The sequence below is a fragment of the Canis aureus genome, chromosome 35, assembly GCF_053574225.1.
Source record: "Canis aureus isolate CA01 chromosome 35, VMU_Caureus_v.1.0, whole genome shotgun sequence".
Classification (NCBI taxonomy): domain Eukaryota; kingdom Metazoa; phylum Chordata; class Mammalia; order Carnivora; family Canidae; genus Canis; species Canis aureus.
The window spans coordinates 3,364,530-3,383,107 of NC_135645.1; the positions used below are offsets into that span (position 1 = coordinate 3,364,530).

Consider the following 18,578-nt stretch of genomic DNA (forward strand, 5'->3'; position numbering starts at 1 on the left):
CTTATTCCCGGAATGTGTTTTTAGTTAACAGCTGCGCCACTAACCCTTGTCTTCATGATGGGAAATGCATTGTGGACTCCACCAGCCATGGGTATCGATGCGAATGCTCACCTTCCTGGCAAGGGGATGACTGCAGTGTGGGTAAGAGCAAAAGTCATCTCCAGGGGTCTGTACCACACGATCTCATTGAGATAGGCAAAGACACTATTTCCCTTCAAAAGGTAGGAGAGTAAGATTTTGTTTAAGTTCATCCCCTGCTTCTTGGAGAATTAGCTAGCATGTGTTACGTGTTGTCTGCAAGAATAACGTCAGATGATGAAACTGACAAACCTCCACAATCTGGCTCCATTCTGGGGGCTCCCTACACCCCTGCCACCCTGGACCACCTACAGCTCCCGAAAGACCCCTACGCTTTCCTGCCTCTGGCCTTCGCTGTGCTGGTGCCTTAGGCTACACCCCCACTCCCCCCATCTGCTTGCTAAAGTCTTTCTAGTCTTAGTTCAGATGTTATTGGAAACGGTCCTCAATTCTCCCTTCCGTCAAAATCTTTTACTCTCTCTGTACTTCCAAGTCCTGATTCGTATTTACAGTCAGCTGTACACATGGCTGCCTCCACCCTCAGCAGACTGGCAGTCCCTCAAGGTCAAGGGTAGCATCCTCCTTATCCCTGGGACCCTACCGCACGTCGTGCCATTCGGCTCTTAGTTGGTGCTTACCATACTGGATAATGATTTTGCTGTCTGCTGCAGACCCAGTAGGGCCCTGTTTTCTCTCCTCTGCAGATGTGAATGAATGCCTCTTGAGCCCCTGCCCACCCCTGGCCACGTGCAATAATACTCAGGGATCCTTCACCTGCAAATGCCCAGTTGGGTACCAGCTGGAAAAAGGAATATGCAATTTGGGTAAGAGAATGAATCTGTCTTGGAATTTATTCTGTACTACAGTATATGTTTTAAAATAACATTTATCGTTTTCCTCCCTGAACAAAATTGGTATTTGTCCAAGGCATGAACTTAAAAAATACAGAAAGGGGTGAAATTGCTGCCTATTTTTCAATCACTCAGAGATATAGCACCTTATTTGCAGTCTTTCTTAGCGTGCATTATATTTTTGTATAGTCGAAACCATGGTATTTGTACAAACTTTATATCTTAAACATTGTTCCATGTTATTAAAAATATCATACAAACTTCCTAAGGACTGCACAGACATGTCATTATTTGTGCACAACACTATTTGCCTAACCATCCTACCTGCAGTTAGGAAAAAAATATGTGTCAAAAGGATATTCTAAGTACATCATAAAAAAACTTTTTAAGAGAGAATAAAACCCTGATTATCCTGCCACATGCACACATTCTTTTTATTTTTTATTTTTTATTTTTTTATTCATTCTTTTTATTTTTAAAAATGATCTTCACGGTCCTGTCCCTAGGCAGATACATTTTTACAGAGCTGCTGTTAGTAGGGCGCCTGGATGGCTCAGTGGTTGAGCGTCTGCCTTTGGCTAAAATCATGATCCTGGGGTCCCGGGATCGAGTCCTACATCGGGCTCCCTGCGGGGGAGCCTGCTTCTCCCTCTGCCTATGTCTCTGCCTCTCTCTGTGTGTATCTCATGAATAAATAAGTAAAACCTTAAAAAAAACAAAACAAAACAAAAAGCTGCTGTTAATTGTATACCAACCATATAATTGGTCCTATTTCATTCCCTAATTTGTCTTAAAGCTGGTTGATTTTAGATATAATCTCCGGCTTACAGGTTAAAAAGCAAACGCAAATGAAAGCTAAGGTCCTGACAAGGGGCTAAGTGGCCAAGCTTGAACACCTGATTTTTGAGAGGCCACGTTCCAGCCCACAACTCCCATCACAAGATAATGTGTTCATCGTGAGAGCTTCCTTGCACACAGGGCATAACTCTGCTTTAGCGTGTGGAGTTCAATACATAACTTGTTGCAGAGATTAGAAGTGCAGAACATAGAGTGATCTCAGCTGGATAAGGAAACTGGCAGGTAAAGTGACTCATCTTTGAGTCATCCTAAACTGAACAGTGTGAGACTTAACACACAAAACGTGCTCAGTAAATTTTTTTTTTTTTTTGAGAGAACAAATGTCTGTGACCTTTGAAAAGTGTTATTTGCATGAATTCCTGTTGCCCACAGGCTGAGGGGAATCATCAGACTTTTTTAGGGAGGTTGTGTCAGATGACAAAACAACACGGTTGGATAATGAATTTGATGTCCTTTATTTAAGGGAGAACAGCCGTGGACTGGGGGAGTCGGGGGCCTCCCAAGCAGTAGAGCTCTGTCCCTGAGGGGTCTGGCAAGGATGAGAAGCGGCATCACTTCTGAAACGGCACGACTGGCCAGGGTTGCATATGTGACCTTGTTTAGAAAGATTAAAGACAAGGGAGTGAGTACAGAGCCCAGAGTGGACTTGGTATTGGGGGATTGGCTGACTGAATACACTACATTTCTGGTCACGGGAGCGTTTAGAGGACTCGGAGGTTCAGTTTGCCGATGTGGCACCCTGGGCAGGAGCAGCTCCATCTTGGGCCTAGAAATGTATTTCAAACACTTAGTACCTTACAAAAATAGTGGTAGAATTTTGGAAATTGTTTAAAATACAAGGATCAAGTCAAAGCATGATTTAAGGGGGAAAAAAGTCTAGGAAAATAGACATCTGTCTATATTCTAATAGTCTAAACTGTTAGACTGTCTAAACTCTAATAGTTTATTTGTTTGGGGTAACCTATTCCATTTAGCTACACCCTGGAAGAAATAGGCCAGGAGTCTGTGGTTTAAGAATGGAGAAGCTGGGATGCCTGGGTGGCTCTGTTAGTTAAGCATCTGCCTTAGGCTCAGGTCAAGATCTTAGGGTCCTGGGATCAAACCCTGAGTCGTGCTCCTTAGGTCGGGCTCCTCAGGTCAGGCTCCCCAGGTCGGGCTCCCCACGTCGAGCTCCCCAGGTCGGCCTCCCCAGGCTGAGCTCCCAAGGCGGGCTCCCCAGGCTGGGCTCCCCAGGCTGGGCTCCCCAGGTCGGCCTCCCCAGGTCGGCCTCCCCAGGCTGGGCTCCCCAGGCCCGGCTCCCCAGGTTGGGCTCCCCAGGCCGGGCTCCCAAGGTTGGGCTCCCCAGGTCAGCCTCCCTAGGCCAGGCTCCCCAGGTCGGGCACCCCACTCAGCGGGGAGTTTGCTTTTCCTTTCCCTGTCACCTGCCACTCATGCTTTCACTCTCTGTCTCTCAAATAAATAAATAAAATCTTAAAAAAAAAAAAAAAAAAAGAATGGAGAAGCTGGAATGATTTTGTTTTGAAGCACTGTTAAAAACGGCCTTGCCAGGAACCCCCCACTGCCCAGCTTCCAGCTCCAGAGCCACCACCTTCGGCACATGACTCCTGAGCCTCAATTTTCTCATCTGTAAAATCAGATTACCAACTGCTCTGCTTCCCACTCAAGGTTATTGTGAAGATCAAATGAAATAAAGTCTCTGAGCAAGCTTTGAAAATGGTAGAGTTCTCCAGACGGGAGGTATCATTTAGTCCGCAACCTCTTGGACCAGAATTGAAAGCAACGAAAACATGAAGTACTCTGAATACAACGTAATAATTATGGATCTTAAAAAAAAAAATCATTTATATAAAAGAGAGAGAGAGAGAGAAACCAAGAAACACACTCTTAATTATAGAGAACAAGCTTATGGTTACCAGAGGAGAGGGGGTGGAGGGATGGGTGACATAGCGGATAGGGATGGAGGAGGGCGCTGGTCCTGATGAGCATGAGTGATGCACACGATTGTTGAGTCACCGTAGGGTACACCTGAAACTAATACAACACTATCTTCATTACATTGGAGTTGAAGTTTAAAACTTCATAAAATAAAAAATAAATAATAATTTAAAAGTCATTTATAGAACCCATGCAAATCAACAGTTGAATGTGAAGTAGAAAATCGCCAGATGATGGAAGGTAAGCACGAGGACGTCAGTGTGCCAGGCAGGGTGTGGGGGCCCGGAGGACGCTGTGTGTGGCTGTCTTCTGGCTGCACTAAAAGCAGAGGCCACATGTACGTCATGACTCGGGAGGGGGTCTGTGCACTTAACATTTACAAGACATGTATTTCCATCCAGAGAGTCTGGGTATCAGCCCGGACCAGTTGGAAAGGGAAGATGAAGGAGCAGGGTTGTGTTTCTGGAAGCCTGTGTGCCAGAGTGTCCCCCAAGCTCCACGGATCAGGGGGAGAGCCGTTCTTTTGTGTTAACAATCATCTTTCCCTTTTCAAGTCATTTAGCTTCATTGTTCATAAACATCAGAGGAACATGCAAATTAGAGCATGCTGAAATGCTTTCATTTGGCCAAGAATGTTTTCAAAGAGCTCCCTGCTGCTCAGAAAGAGTCCTGAGCAGCTGGCTTCACTGAACTGTAGAACAAGCAAAAAGATGTTAAATAAGGATTAAGGGCTTTAGACAGTAAGTATAAGATGTTAAATGTGTTCCCTGGCTCATTTGTGGGCCTTTTTCTTAATTCAGCAGGCAAGCTTTCTGTGATAGAGCAGCTTCGTGGGTTTCTGGGTTTGGGGTCTTTTTTTTCCCCCTGTCCAGAGGGAAAGATAAGAACTTAATATAAAAGGAAGATAAGAGGCAGATAGAAAGCAGGGTATACTAATTATTTGTCGCCTGCCCGTTTGTAAGATCCATCCCTCCTGCCTCCCAGGCCCAGGCAGCACAAATTGATATTAAGTACAAGTTTATTTTATGAGTGAAATGGGCCCTGAAAATGGGGCTGCTTTCTTTCAGGCCTGACCTCAGCAGTATCTTGAATATGGGGCATTTGCCTTGCATGGCTTGTGACTGTGGGGCCTGGTGGCCCCCAGAGTGGAGGATGTTTGGCACCTTCCTCCATAGCACCCCCGGTTGTCCTGAGTCAGTGAGCTGATTTCTGGAAGTCTCTTTCATCAGTGATAAAATGGGCATTTCCTCTGAGCGAGAGGGATGGGGGCTGGTGGGGTGACACTGACCAGAAGAGGAAACCAAAGCATACCCTTGAAGCTGAGGGCTTCACAGCATGGGCCAAGAGGACAAGAGTGTTCCTCTGTCGAGAGTTTTCTCAGGCCTGACCCCACATCCCCTCTCCTCCTCCTGGGGTTATGTCATTTAAGCCAACTGGTCTTTCTTCCTTGTCACAACTTTGTAGCATTGATTATGTAGGAGGTCACTAGAGAGGTGTCGGGGTGGCTCCTCACAGCAGCCCGTGCACACATGCAAAAGGCTCCTTGGAGTTTCTGACTCAAAGGTTGACTCGGCCCGAGCCTCCTGCTCAGCTCAACCGGGCGCCCATCTTCCTAGAGCAGAGCTAGAAGAGGGAGAGGGGTTCTCTCCCCTCAAGAAGGACATGCACCAAGATTGTCCTGCGAGGTGGAGGAAAGAGTGATACACCAGAGATTCACAAACACGCAACCATGCGTAGGTCAGCCCGTCGCGTGGTCTAACGGGTTATGTTTTCATTTTCAGTTAGAACCTTCGTGACAGAGTTCAAATTAAAGAAAACATTTCTCAATACCACCATGGAGAAACACGCAGACCTACATGAAGTTGAAAATGAGATCACCAAAACAGTAAGTTTCGTGAGAGGCATCTTCTTTCAAGTCCTTTGTTTTCTAGAACAGATTTCATTCAGAATTGGGAACCTCATGGAGATCAGCTATATCTCCTAAGATGTTCATTTCCATTATATTTGGAAGGGAAACGTCATGATAAAATTAAAAGCTGCTCAGAAATAGAAGGGAGGTGCTGAGAACCACTGGTGCCAATAGAAGCGTTTCTTCAATGTGCCCTCACATGCACCCTTTACCAGTGCCTTGGCATTTCTTTTCCATGTACAGACTGATAGTCACAGATGGTTAGATGGTATGTACCAATAAGAACTATTGGCAATGAGGAAAGATCCAGAAAATCCTACTATTCCATCTGCATTCGACATGCTGTGTGACTTTCTCTCTGTGTTTCCAAACTTGGGGAGAAGAATGCTTTTTTTTCCTTGGGGCAATGCCAAAGGCATAACAGTTCATCCTGATTTTCTAGGCTTGAGAATTCAGTGCATAGATTATCTAGGGGCCTTTGATTCCTCGTCTTTACTTGCTCTTTATGGGTAAGAGTATATTAGCCAAAACCTATAGGGTTTTATAGGACTGTAGAATTTATTTGTGCAAAATTTAGATTCCAGGGGGACCTGGGTGGCTCAGTGGTTGAGCATCTGTCTGCCTTTGACTCAGGTCGTGATCCCAGGGTCTGGGGATCAAGTCCCACATGAGGGTCCCCGAGGGGAGCCTGCTTCTCCCTCTGCCTATGTCTCTGCTGCTCTCTCTGTGTCTTTCATGAATAAATAAATCTTTTTTTTTAAATTAAATCTTTTAAGAAATAAAATAAAATTTAGATTTCAATTCCATTTCTATAAAAACTGAGCATCTACTCTATGACAGGCACTTTGCCAGATGCCTCACTCCTATAAAAGTGACACCTTTACAGCTAAAAAAGTGGGAGGCCTGAGTTCACACAGAGAGGTGCAAAGTTAGGGACTAGTCCACTAGACTATCCCCTTTGCTGACACCATTTGCAAGTTTGAAGATCCCCAAGACCACCCTCAGATTTGATAATTCATTGTAATGACTCAGACCTCACTGACAGCTCTTAAACTCACAGTTGTAGTTTATTACAGTGAAAAGGTCCAGGTTACAATCAGCCATAAGAAAGAGACATGGGGCGAAGTCAAGGAGGATTCCAAGTTTGATGCTTCCAGTTGTCTTTTCCCCATGTGTTGTATTGTATTAACTCCCCTTGGCAATGATGTATACAATATTCATGGAGTATTGCTAACCAATGAAGCTCCCCTGAACCTTGATGCCTAGAGCCAATATGTGGACATAGCCAACTGCTTGTATGGCTGGCCTCAGCCTCCAGTCCCTCTGGAGGTCAGGCTGATACCATATAACCCAAAGCCCCCACGTAAGTCACATTGTTAGGTATTTGGAGTGGCCAGGCCTCCAGGTAGACAAAGGCAAGACATTCCAAAAGCTTGTTGATTACTTCCTGGAAGCCAAGGGCCAGACCTCTCTTTGTATGAGGTTAAATTCTTTCCTATACAGCAGGATATTATGTCTACTAATCCTATACCTGGTGTTCTTGTCACTCCAGCACAGCTGCCTCTTGGTTGTACTGGAGGTCAATATTTCCTTCTTGGGTAGTACAGGGGCTTAGAACCCTGTGCAGAGATGCAGTCCTTCCCAGTATACGGCGCTCAGTGACTAACCTGACTTGTTCATTTTCACCTAGTATGAATGTATAATTTATTGGTGATATGAAATCTCCAGTCCCAAGAAAAGTGAAGATTTAAGCAGTAACTAGAGAAGCCACTTAAGTGGCCCTCCCCAAGATGCCATTCTGTTCTGAAATATGCCTTTTCTCTTTTTCCCCTGGGAAAAAGAAGTTTAAAATCATTATACCAATAAATCATTGCCCGTCGGAATATAGAGCAATGTCCCACAAGGCGAAAAAGGGTTTGATAACATCCTATGTTTGAATCCATCTTATGAAGAGTAAAGTGTGCCTGACACACCGGCTTTGCAGACAGGCACGCTGCACAGGTCAAGGTACTGTGACCTTCCGAAGCCCCTACTGTTGGGGCAGCAGAAAAGCAGGCATGGAACTTTATGCCCTAGAGGGATTTTCTGCTCTCTCTGAGGGCACAAGGCAAACACAGGGAGAGTCATTCTTAATTTGCTCTCCAAAAAGGGGCTCTTGACCCGCGTAATGTGATTTCCCTTGGAGAGCCCTTTTGAAGAGGACCTATCTTTGAGTTAGGTCAACTCACTGTAGATTATGAGGGTCTGTGTCGGGCCTGCCAGACCTGGGGTAGCTGAAGCCTCTTTCAGTGAACCTTGTTCACTCTGCAAAGTCCAAATAAACAGTTGCCTCTGAGTTTTTTGAAACCCTGGGTCTTAGAAGAGATCTGTTCCTTTGAAGATGTTTTGCATCCAAGGGTGCTGTTCTGAACATCATTTCCTGCCAAGATTTTCCCCACTGATTTACTATCTGCCTCTCTCCCTTTGTACTCAGAGAACAACAGAACAAGAGCAGGGAGGCATTTAAGAAGGGAACAAAAAAAAAGGACACCACTCCTCTGTAAAGCTGCCTGCTGATAACTTGATGGCTGGAAAATGCCTATTTTATCCTGAAAATAGGAAATTGGTTCTAGGTCTAAGGCTTTTATCTAACTCACAGTTAACGACCTTCCTGTTCTTCCTTTCAGTTAAATATGTGTTTTTCAACGTTACCTGGTTACACCCGATCCACAGTTCATGCTTCTAGGTAAGCGACGGAATTACTTGTGAACCAGTCTACAACAAAGGGGAGGCCATCATAACGTAGGCGACAGCAACAAAACTGGGCCCTGTTTTGACCAAGCCACAGAGTGACCCGAGGCCAAGGTCCCTGGACCTCCATGCTCTCCCTTTCCCTTCCTGGAGAAAGGAGATGCATGTTCTTTCCACAAGCCCTGGGGCCCACATGTCATTTGAGGACAATTAAAAACCCACACACTTTGCCAATAGGGAGTCCAATGTGGTGGTCATGTCCCTGCAAACCACCTTCTCCTTGGCCTCCAACGTGACACTGTTTGACCTGGCCGACGGGATGCAGAAATGTGTCAACTCCTGTAGCTCCTCTGCCGAGGCCTGCCAACTCTTGGGATCTCAGAGGCGGATCTTTAAAGGTAAGAGAACAGCCTCCTGGGAAGACCCTGCCCATGTGGTTAGTTAGGTACAGACCTAGGACGGGAGTGTAAGGCACTCAGGGCTGGGGTTCAACACGTTTGTCATAGAGCCCGTCTATGTTTGAAATGGGTGTTAAGTGGGGGGGGGGCATTTGGGGGTCGAGCATCCAACTCTTGATCTCAGTTCAGGTCTTGATCTCAGAGCCATGAGTTCAAGCCTCATGTAAGGGCTTCACACTGGGCATTTGAGCCAAGAAAGAAAAGGAAGGAAAGAAGGAAGGGAGGGAGGGAGGGAGGGAGGGAGGGAGAAAGAAAAAAGAAAAGAAAAGAAAATAAAAGAAAAAAGAAAAGAAGGGCAGCCCAGGTGGCTCAGCGGTTTAGCACTTGCCTTCGGCCCAGGGCCTGATCCTGGGGACCCAGGATGGAGTCCCGCGTCGGGCTCCCTGCATGGAGCCTGCTTCTCCCTCTGCCTGTGTCTCCGCCTCTCTCCGTGTCTCTCATGAACAAATAAAATTAAGAAAAAAAAAAAGAAGTGGGCTCTGGTCAGCAAATTGTGCTACACAGTTAGGACTAGCGAAGGATGCAGAATCTGTGAGCCTCCCCATCTGGTACCCAGACACCGATGGAAGTTGCAAGGAGCAGGTTTGGTGCTGTAACTGCTGGAAGATCCAGGACATACCCAGTGGCTCAGGGCTTTCTGAGTGCTGATCCAGAGGGCTCTCCTCATGGACCTATGCACAGCAGAGCCTGGGAGCTGGGGGTTAACCATGTACCCTGAGATAAACACTATAGCTTTAGCCCATTTTAAGGCTAGTTGTTCATTTTGGGGGGAAAAAAGCTGCTGAGCTTTCTGGACCTGAAGTTGCTATCATTTAGCATCGCTGGGGAATTAACTGAAAACTATATGCTCCATTATACTGTGCTCTAAACTTTGAGGCAAGAACTTTTTGATTTTACTTTCTCTTGCCAATGATTCAAAGGTCCCAATTTTTCCTCCCTGGTGGGTAGGAAGGGGACCTTTCAATTCACTGAACACCTAGAGATCCTTTGCGATCAACATTGCACCAGGTTACCTTTACGTCCCTAGTAAATGCATTTTCATGTCTTGTATATCAAACAGCCACATATATGGATTTGTAAGATCCTGCTTATTACAGTAGCGGTGGTCACTCCCTGACGCCATTCTCTCTGCTGCTTGGATGTGGCCTACGGGAAAGCCCCTAGCTTCTTTGCCGAGGTCCCATTCTTTGTTTTGTTTTGCTTTTTAGGACTTACTCATTTTCTTAGAGCAGTGTTAGGTTCAGAGCAAAATCGAGAGGAAGGTACGGAGATTTCCCATATGCTCCCTCACCCCCGACCTGTGCCGATCCGCATTCTGTACCTCCCCTTTGAAAGCCCTTGAAAACAAAGACAACCATGTATCTTGGCTGAAGAGTCTCATTTCTCTGTTTTCCCTCCCAGTTCTTCTCCAGGTTTTGCCAGCATACCGAGCTTTGTCTCTTTCTTGCTCACCTTTCTGAGTGCTGGAGCCGTAGCTCTGACAAGCAGGAGGGGTCATGTTCTGACATCTGAGTATTTCCAACATATGGGCAGCACTGGGCTACTCTGAACAATGCCATTGGAAGGGCAGGTCTTCACCATTCAATTCGCAAAATATCCGCTTCCTCAGTTCTTCACCTTCCAAAGAACTGCAGCTCTCATGCCTCCAAAGGTTTAGAGTCTTTGGAAATCCCCCAAGGAGCGTCGCAGCCTCAGATGTACATACGTTCTCATGGTCTGTCAGGCGGATGTTATGCCCCGGAACGACCATGGGAATTGTGGTTGTAGAAAAATCACATTGCCAGGCTTGAAATGAAAATGAGATTCGATGTGGTAGCATTTGATTGACCTACGACAGGATGTTCTTTAAGGATTTTTAGGAGAGCAACTCCTCTGTTGCAGAGGCAAGGCCAACTTTCCTTGCTTCTGTGCAAGGAAGAGTTGCTTCAGTGGGGCGAGTGGTATTTGCCAGCAGCCTAGATTAATGAGCAGGATGGAAGGAAAATGTGACATTGGCTTCCAGAAAATATCTAATCGGGACAGGCAACCCAGGCTGGCTGCTGGACAAAGCTAGCACCAGCCTTTTGCCCCAAAAGTATTTATGTTAAGGCTTGAGGACTGGCAAAGCTCTCACCAAGTTTAGGGGAGGAACTGTGGGGGTTGGTACCTCTCTAGTGCCAGCGTTGCAGTTATCCTGGTGAGATTTTTCCTTTTTTTTTTTTTTTTTTTTAAATTTTCTCTCTTAAATACAAACTTTTCACAATAAACAAAGGAAATTCTATCATACACACAAAGAGAGTTCTGCTTTAGCCAGCCAGCTTCCAATGATAAAGGCAGGAAATGCAGTGATGAAAACCAAAGCTGTGTCCTAAACTTACCTCCCTGTGACCAGGCCATCCAGCAGGTCCCAAGCTCTCGGGACTCAGGAAAGGAGGCAGATGCAGGGACCTGGCATGGGTGGCGCCTCACGTCATCACAGGAGGGGCAGTTTTGCCACAATGAGAGCCGGTACCTGGTTTTTGAATCGTTGGTGTCTTCTGTAAGGTGGGAGAAGGGGGACCATGCCTCCCTGCATGATATGCACACACCGCGCTTCAGCGGCCCTCCCCGTTGGCAACTTGCACTCACCTCCTGGCAGCAAGAGCGGATCTCAGCATTGCCCTCCCCTTGAGCTGGTTGGAAAGGAGCTCTGCTCACTCTCCAGTTAGCTGCTGGTTTTTGTTCTGCTCTCTGTGTCCCCCATTCACATGTGTGTTTTTGTCAGGCCTTAGATAGTAAGCTTCCCCTGGTATGTCCCCTGCATACAGAGAGGGCCTGCTGTATACAGTCTCGGAGAGGGCCCGCCGTACACAGCCTCGGAGAGGGCCACATGCCCAACCATGAACACTTTCTGATAATAAGGAGATAACTTTTGTCCTCCATGAAATGAGCGCGGCCCGTGTGTCCAGAGCTGGACAAGCCGAGCAGATTTGTATGTAGAAAGTAAAGCCCTAAAGGGAGGGAGGTAGCAAGCCTCCTCTGCCCTCCTCTGCCCCCAACCTCCGTGGTGATGGCCTGGGGACCCAGGGCCCAACAGCAGCCTTCAGCGTGCAAGGTGTGACCATCTCCGTGCAAGGTCCCAAAGCCCCAGAGATGCATAAGCCCCCAGAAACCGCCAGAGTAGTGGGGAGACAGACAGGGAACCTAATCAAAGAACGTGATGCTGGGGCGTCCGACCCTCGGAACACATCTGTGGGCAAGCGGCCACCCTCTGCCTCCCTCCAGGACACGCAGACACAGAGCAGACTCAGAGGCAGGCGTCCACGTGGGACAGGTGTGAGCTTCACGGCTTCCTCACGGGGCCTGGGCACGATTCCTGGCTCTGTGCCCGCCCCTCCAGCGGGGGGTTACGGAAGACGTCCCCGCGTCCAGGGTCGTGTTTACAGTGGGTGCCGGGGTCTCGGGCGCCAGGCCTGTGTCTTTTGTCTGCACCTCTGTCCCGTGGCATGCTCGGGGGACGGGCTGTGGGGCGACAGGGAAGGTCCCCGAGTGGGCCTCTGAAGGGAGCCTTGCAGCAGGCCGACTTTCTGGAAACAGTTCCCAGGGCCTCCTTAAATAGAAAAGTTCATGCATCTCAAGGTTTGACGCGGAGGAGGTTTGGTTTTGTTTCACCGTCTTGTTTTTGCATTCTAGCGGGCAGCCTGTGCAAGCGGAAGACTCCAGAATGTGACAGAGAGACCTCCATCTGCACAGACCTGGACGGCGTCGCCCTGTGCCAATGCAAGTCGGGCTACTTCCAGTTCAACAAGATGGATCACTCCTGCCGAGGTGCCAGCAAGTTCTCGGGGCCGGGGGTGGGGGGTGGGGGGGGCCTGCAGCCCGACCCCGCGCAGGGAAGACGCTTTCCTCTGCCCCAAACTCTCTGCTCTGGCTGTGCCCGTTCTCAGCTGCGGGTAACTTGGTATTTTGCCCACGGACTGTGTTATCTCCTTCGAACAATAGTGCTGTCTCTGAGTGGTGCAGCTGGTCCGGCCAATCACATTCAGAGGAAAAGAAGAGAGAATGGGAATGCCTATGGCAGGGACTTTTTTTTTCTTTTTTCTTTTTTTTTTTTTTTTCACTTAGGGGAAGTTAGGAAAATTATCGTTTTAATTCCCAAAGCTTTATTCTATTGTCTGCTAATCTTCATAAACGGAAACCCAACACGGAGTCAGGCCTGTCCCTTTTAGAGGCAGCTGAGGCCCAGTGGACCAAGTACTGCCAAGGCTCAGGGGAGTCAGCGCCCGACTCTGCCTTGCAGATCATGTATCGTCTTGGGCAAGACAGCTTTGCTTCGCTGAGCCTCAGTTTCCCCTTCTGTGAAATGGGTATAGCGGTGCTCCATTGGATGTTCTAGGGATTGAGGAAGGCCGTGTATATGGAGGTGCTTTTTTTTTTTTTTAAGATTTTATTTATTTATTCATGAGAGACAGACAGACAGAGAGAGAGAGAGGGAGAGACACAGGCAGAGGGAGAAGCAGGGAGCCCGATGCAGGACTCGATCCCAGGGCTCCAGGATCACACCCTGGGCTGAAGGCGGCGCTAAACCGCTGAGCCACCGAGGCTGCCCTATGGAGGTGCTTTGTAAGCCATTAGCATCTCCCTGGTATTTCACGCAGGATGGGGCCGATTTAGTGAGTTCCAGTTTTAAAGTTTTCACAAAGGGTGTGAGGGCAGAAAGGTAATTCTGCTAACCATTTAGGTGGGACTAACATTTGTTCAGTTAGAAACAGAGGGTGCTCAGTGAGTGCGCGGCAGGGATGCCACTTGAAGGCAAAACTAATGCAAGTCCCGAGCCCTGACTTTATAAAAGCCTGCTGGAATTTGTAATCCCCAAACTAGCAACAGACACAAAGTCCGTCAGGTAGCTCCAAGCATTACATCACATTAGAATGTAAAAGGGACAGGTTTCCTGCTTGGCCAGCGCCTGCTGGTGACCGTGTTGCTGGACTCTGAGTAAAAGTCACATGCTAGGGAGAGGGGCCGTGCCACTTACTTCTATCAGGACTTCCCGGTAGAGGACTGGTTCCATCAGGAGAGGATGAAAGCACACTGACCTTCAGACCTCCTGACTGAGGCTGAGCACAGGGGCTTTGAAAGCGCGCACCGTGTGCTGCACACGCAGGCCCTGTGGTGGGCTCGGCAGGGGAGGCTGACCCCGTGTGCTGGCCTGCAGTCCTGAGGCACGACGGCCTCCCGGCGTTTATCAGCGCACAGTCAGTCCGCCTCTTTGATGCAAAGAAATGACTCTTCCTTGTTCCATCTTACCTGGTTTCATGCAAAGTAGTCCTCGCTCTTCTTGGAAACTGGGGCTTGTTGAACCCCGCTTCTTGTGGGAAGGTGAACTCTGCTAAATCCACGTGCTGGGGGGCTGGGAAGGTAATGGACAGAAATGGGGCCCATGGGAGTGGTGGCCCCGGTGCACCGAGTCTCTGGAGTCTCTGACAGCCCTGCCACCTTTGCTTCTGGCTGGCCCCCGCCGATTGCCTTTGTTTCCAAGTCAGCAATTTCTTAACTGTCTGGCTGATAGACTAGCACTAGCGATAGCAGGACTGTCAAAGATGTTTCCAGATGCAATGACACAGCATCCAGCAACCTTCTGTTTATCAAGTAACGAGCCAAGATGCAGCACGAGGATTCCTTGGTCAGCTCTCGGGCTTGTTGCCAAGGTCCCTGCAAAGCCTCATTTCTGCAGTATCCTTGTTGGTTGGACTTTCATCCGTGGCCACCAGGCCTCTGATGAATGGAATCGGCAGCTCCTTGGGCCACAGCCCTGTTGGCTGGGTTCTGATGGGTTGCAGTGACACCTTCTGGCCATTGGTGCTGGAGCACAGAGGTGTTTAAAATAAAGCCCCTTTTGGACACCTCAAATCTGAGGTCAGTCCTCAGTATAGATGGAGGATAGGGGTGTGTGGGTGTGTTTCCTAAAGCTATACGTTAGCAAGCCTATATTGCTCTCTGTTGTACACATACATAGTCCTCACATAAAATAGCTTCCCCGTGTCTTCAGACTTCCAAAGCATCCTAAAATTAAAGTAGGTGTCCTTCTGACAGGCCTCTTTCTCTCACCAATGCCTTGAAAGCCAGACCTATGTCTAGAATATCCTTAGCACAAATGTGGGCTTTAACAAATGTCTGTCGAGTTAACAAATGGATGACGGGTCTGCAAATGGGATCGGACAAGAGTAGGAGGTCTTGGAAACAAGAGTCTTGAAGACTCTGCCACTTACTTACAAAAAGGCCAGAGATTTGCATTGACTAGTTCAGTATGGGAAGCCTGGCCTGGGTACTACTACCAGCTGTTGCTACATTCGTTTTGTCTTCAGTGCCCCACGGGTCAGAGTCCTGCTAGTATGTGAAGAGGAGCTAGAGCCTAAGGAGCACTGGAGCATCTTATGATGAGCTTTTCCTCCAAGAACCGTGGTCACTCTGTCTTTGATGAAATGACTGAACAAACCCATTTGAAGTAAAGAAGTACCATTAACACCAGGAAGTCGGGCCACTTCTGAAGCCAAGTGAAAACAGCCCAGCCCATCAGCTTGTAGGCAGGACAACAGATGGACGTTACGTCTGGCTGGATGACAGCCACAGGGTGGAAAGCTCCCACCCAGCAGATGAGGGTTGGGTGGGTAGATCTGATGTAAAAACATTTCCAGGAAGAAGTGTTCAGAATAGAACAGGCTGGTGTGACATCAGCCTGCCTCAGTGCTGAGATGGATGGGGATGAGTCACGGGCACACCAGCGGTGCCTGTGAAGCTGCCTGCAGACACAGCCATGCATGGGGCGCTCAGGGGTGGCTTTCCGGCTCCCACAAGCTGCTGTAGCATGAGGACTGCCAGGGCATGATGCTCTCCACACCCAGGGAAGCAGGAGTGCCCAGCTTGTTCCTTAGAGAAGGCCTCAGCAGACTCAAAGGTGTCAAAGATATGGGAGAGGGGCCTCGTTCCTCCTTCCCTAAAGCAGATGTGACGATTTTGCCCTACTTTGTTGCAAAAGATGCAGAAAGATAGGCTATCAGGTCCTACATGTTTGCTAAAGGTAGGCCACTCGCTCAAGTTCTGAGCTTCCTGGATACCGAGGCAAAGAGAGAAATAGGGCTTTAGAAAGAGTGTCCATAAAATAAAGTACAATTGTTCAGAAGCATCCTCATCTTTTTAGGACCGAAGGCCCAAGGGAACTTTCTTTGGGGCGTCCTCATTGAGAGGTTACCGTATGGTATCGTGGCAGCAAGTCCCAGGGACTTCCCCAATGCTGTTGCTATTTATAAGAGCCCCTGATGCAAGAGAATGTAGCTCAGGAAAAGCTCTGTGGATTCACAGAGGAAGACATAGACATGGCCAACAAGCACATGAGAAAATGCTCCGCATCACTGGCCATCAGGGAAATACAAATCAAAACCACAATGAGATCCCACCTCACACCAGTGAGAATGGGGAACATTAACAAGGCAGGAAACAACAAATGTTGGAGAGGATGTGGAGAAAGGGGAACCCGCTTGCACTGTTGGTGGGAATGTGACCTGGTGCAGCCACTCTGGAAACTGTGTGGAGGTTCCTCAAAGAGTTAAAAATAGACCTGCCCTATGACCCGGCAATTGCACTGCTGGGGATTTACCCCAAAGATGCAGATGCAATGAAACGCCAGGACACCTGCACCCCGATGTTTATAGCAGCAATGTCCACAATAGCCAAACTGTGGAAGGAGCCTGGGTGTCCATCGACAGATGATGGATAAAGAAGCTGTGGTCTGTGTATACAATGGGATATTCCTCAGCCATTAGAAACGACAAATACCCACCATTTGCTTCAATGTGGATGGAACTGGAGGGTATTATGCTGAGTGAAATGAGTCAATCAGAAAAGGACAAACATTATAGGGTCTCATTCATTTGGGGAATATAAAAATTAGTGAAAGGGAATAAAAGGAAAGGAGAGAAAATGAATGAAAATATCAGTGAGGGAGACAGAACATGAGAGACTCCTAACTCTGGGAAATGAACTAGGGGTAGTGGAAGGGGAGGTGGGTGGGGGTTGGGGTGACTGGGTGACGGGCACTGAGGGGGGCACTTGGCAGGATGAGCACTGGGTGTTATGCTATATGTTAGCAAATTGAACTCCAATAAAAACATTTTTTAGGGATCCCTGGGTGGCGCAGCGGTTTGGCGCCTGCCTTTGGCCCAGGGCGCGATCCTGGAGACCCGGGATCGAATCCCACGTCGGGCTCCCGGTGCATGGAGCCTGCTTCTCCCTCTGCCTGTGTCTCTGCCTCTCTCTCTCTCTGTGACTATCATGAATAAATAAAAAAAAAAAAAAAAAATCTAAAAAAACATTTTTTAAATAATAATAATAATAATAATAATAAAAAGAAAAGAAAAGCTCTGTGGAGCCAGAACAGCTCAGTCCAGGCTTGCAGCTCTCACGATCTGCTTGCTGTAAGAGAATCGCAGACTATTTAGAGCAGCGTTTTCTGAACTGTTCCAGTCAACTCTAGTGACATGTCAGTGATCTCTGACAACAAAATAGATGCCAGAAAAATTTAGCATTTAACATTAAAAACAGAAGGAAGAGCAGCACTGAGTGCATCTACCTAAGTTGATATTATTAGGCGTTAATCCGTAACAGAGCATCCAGAATGCCTCCGAGAGAGCTCCCGTCCCGGCCCAGGAGGGTGTGCACCAACCCCCCGCCCCAGCGGTGTGCACTGCTGACACGCACATCTCACCATTAGCATGTGTCTCTCTGCCCAGGGATCCCCGCTCTACGCTATGTACCTTCTCTTATCTGTGATCTTTTATGCAGTGTGTATCGTACATTATTCATGAAACGAATTTCTATCACTTCTTGCAGCGATGAATTTGACTATGAAGCCATTTTTTATTGTCTGCTTTCATCTCAGCATGCATTATAGTTCATGCTGTTCCATCAGCTTATTTAGTGTTGGAAATGTTCTGTGTTCAAATAAATTCAAGAACTGCTGACCCCAGGAATGGCTGGGCCACAGCCCTTCAGTCCCTGAGCAGCACCACCAGAGGGTTCCACATTATGTTCTTGGGTGCTGTGCTGATTAGCACTCCCCTACGTATGTCCAGAATCCCCTGCACAGACGATAGACAGGGCGAGCATTCTCCTATGAAAATTGAGGCACCCACCAGGACCGTGTCCCAGAGGATGGCACAGCTCCTTCTTCCTCTTGGAAGGGGTTGATGGAGTCAACAGCAGGTCAAAGGTTTGACTTACGTTAAAGAAGGTAGATCATTTGTCTTTGTGCATATGGAAGGATGGTACACGGGCCACAGAGAACTTCCCAAAAGAATTGCATTCGTTGGACAGTAATAACTATAATCATTTATTCAGTGGTAATTATGTGCCAGGCACCATGCCAAGCCATTTGCATGCCTTGCTCTACTTAATTCCCTCCAAGAAACTATAAGGTAGATATTACGATTGCTATCACGATCCTTTTTTTCTTATACATGGCAAACTGAGAGCCACTCATAGGTTTAAGACAATTTTGTGATAAAATTAAGAGTTGAGCTGACAGGTTATAGATAATTCTTTTTTTTTTTTTTTTTTTTTAAGATTTTATTTATTCATGAGAGACACAGAGAAAGAGAGAGGCAGAGACACAGGCAGAGGGAGAAGCAGGCTCCTTGCAGGGAGCCCGATGCGGGACTCGATCCCAATCCCGGGTCTCCAGGTTCACGCCCTGAGCTGAAGGCGGCGCTAAACCGCTGAGCCACCCAGGGATCCCCCGGTTATAGA

General features: G+C 47.8%; 1 protein-coding gene across 1 annotated transcript in view; it reads left to right on the forward strand.

Annotated features, from left to right (window-relative positions):
- HEG1 (heart development protein with EGF like domains 1) overlaps positions 1–18,578 on the forward strand; it is an 89,543-nt gene that overhangs the window by 47,010 nt on the left and 23,955 nt on the right. The window contains exons 8-13 of the mRNA XM_077884081.1: positions 25–141; positions 783–902; positions 5,504–5,607; positions 8,298–8,356; positions 8,599–8,759; positions 12,471–12,605. Of these exons, the coding sequence (XP_077740207.1) occupies positions 25–141; positions 783–902; positions 5,504–5,607; positions 8,298–8,356; positions 8,599–8,759; positions 12,471–12,605 (696 nt within the window). The remainder of the gene's footprint in view (positions 1–24; positions 142–782; positions 903–5,503; positions 5,608–8,297; positions 8,357–8,598; positions 8,760–12,470; positions 12,606–18,578) is intronic.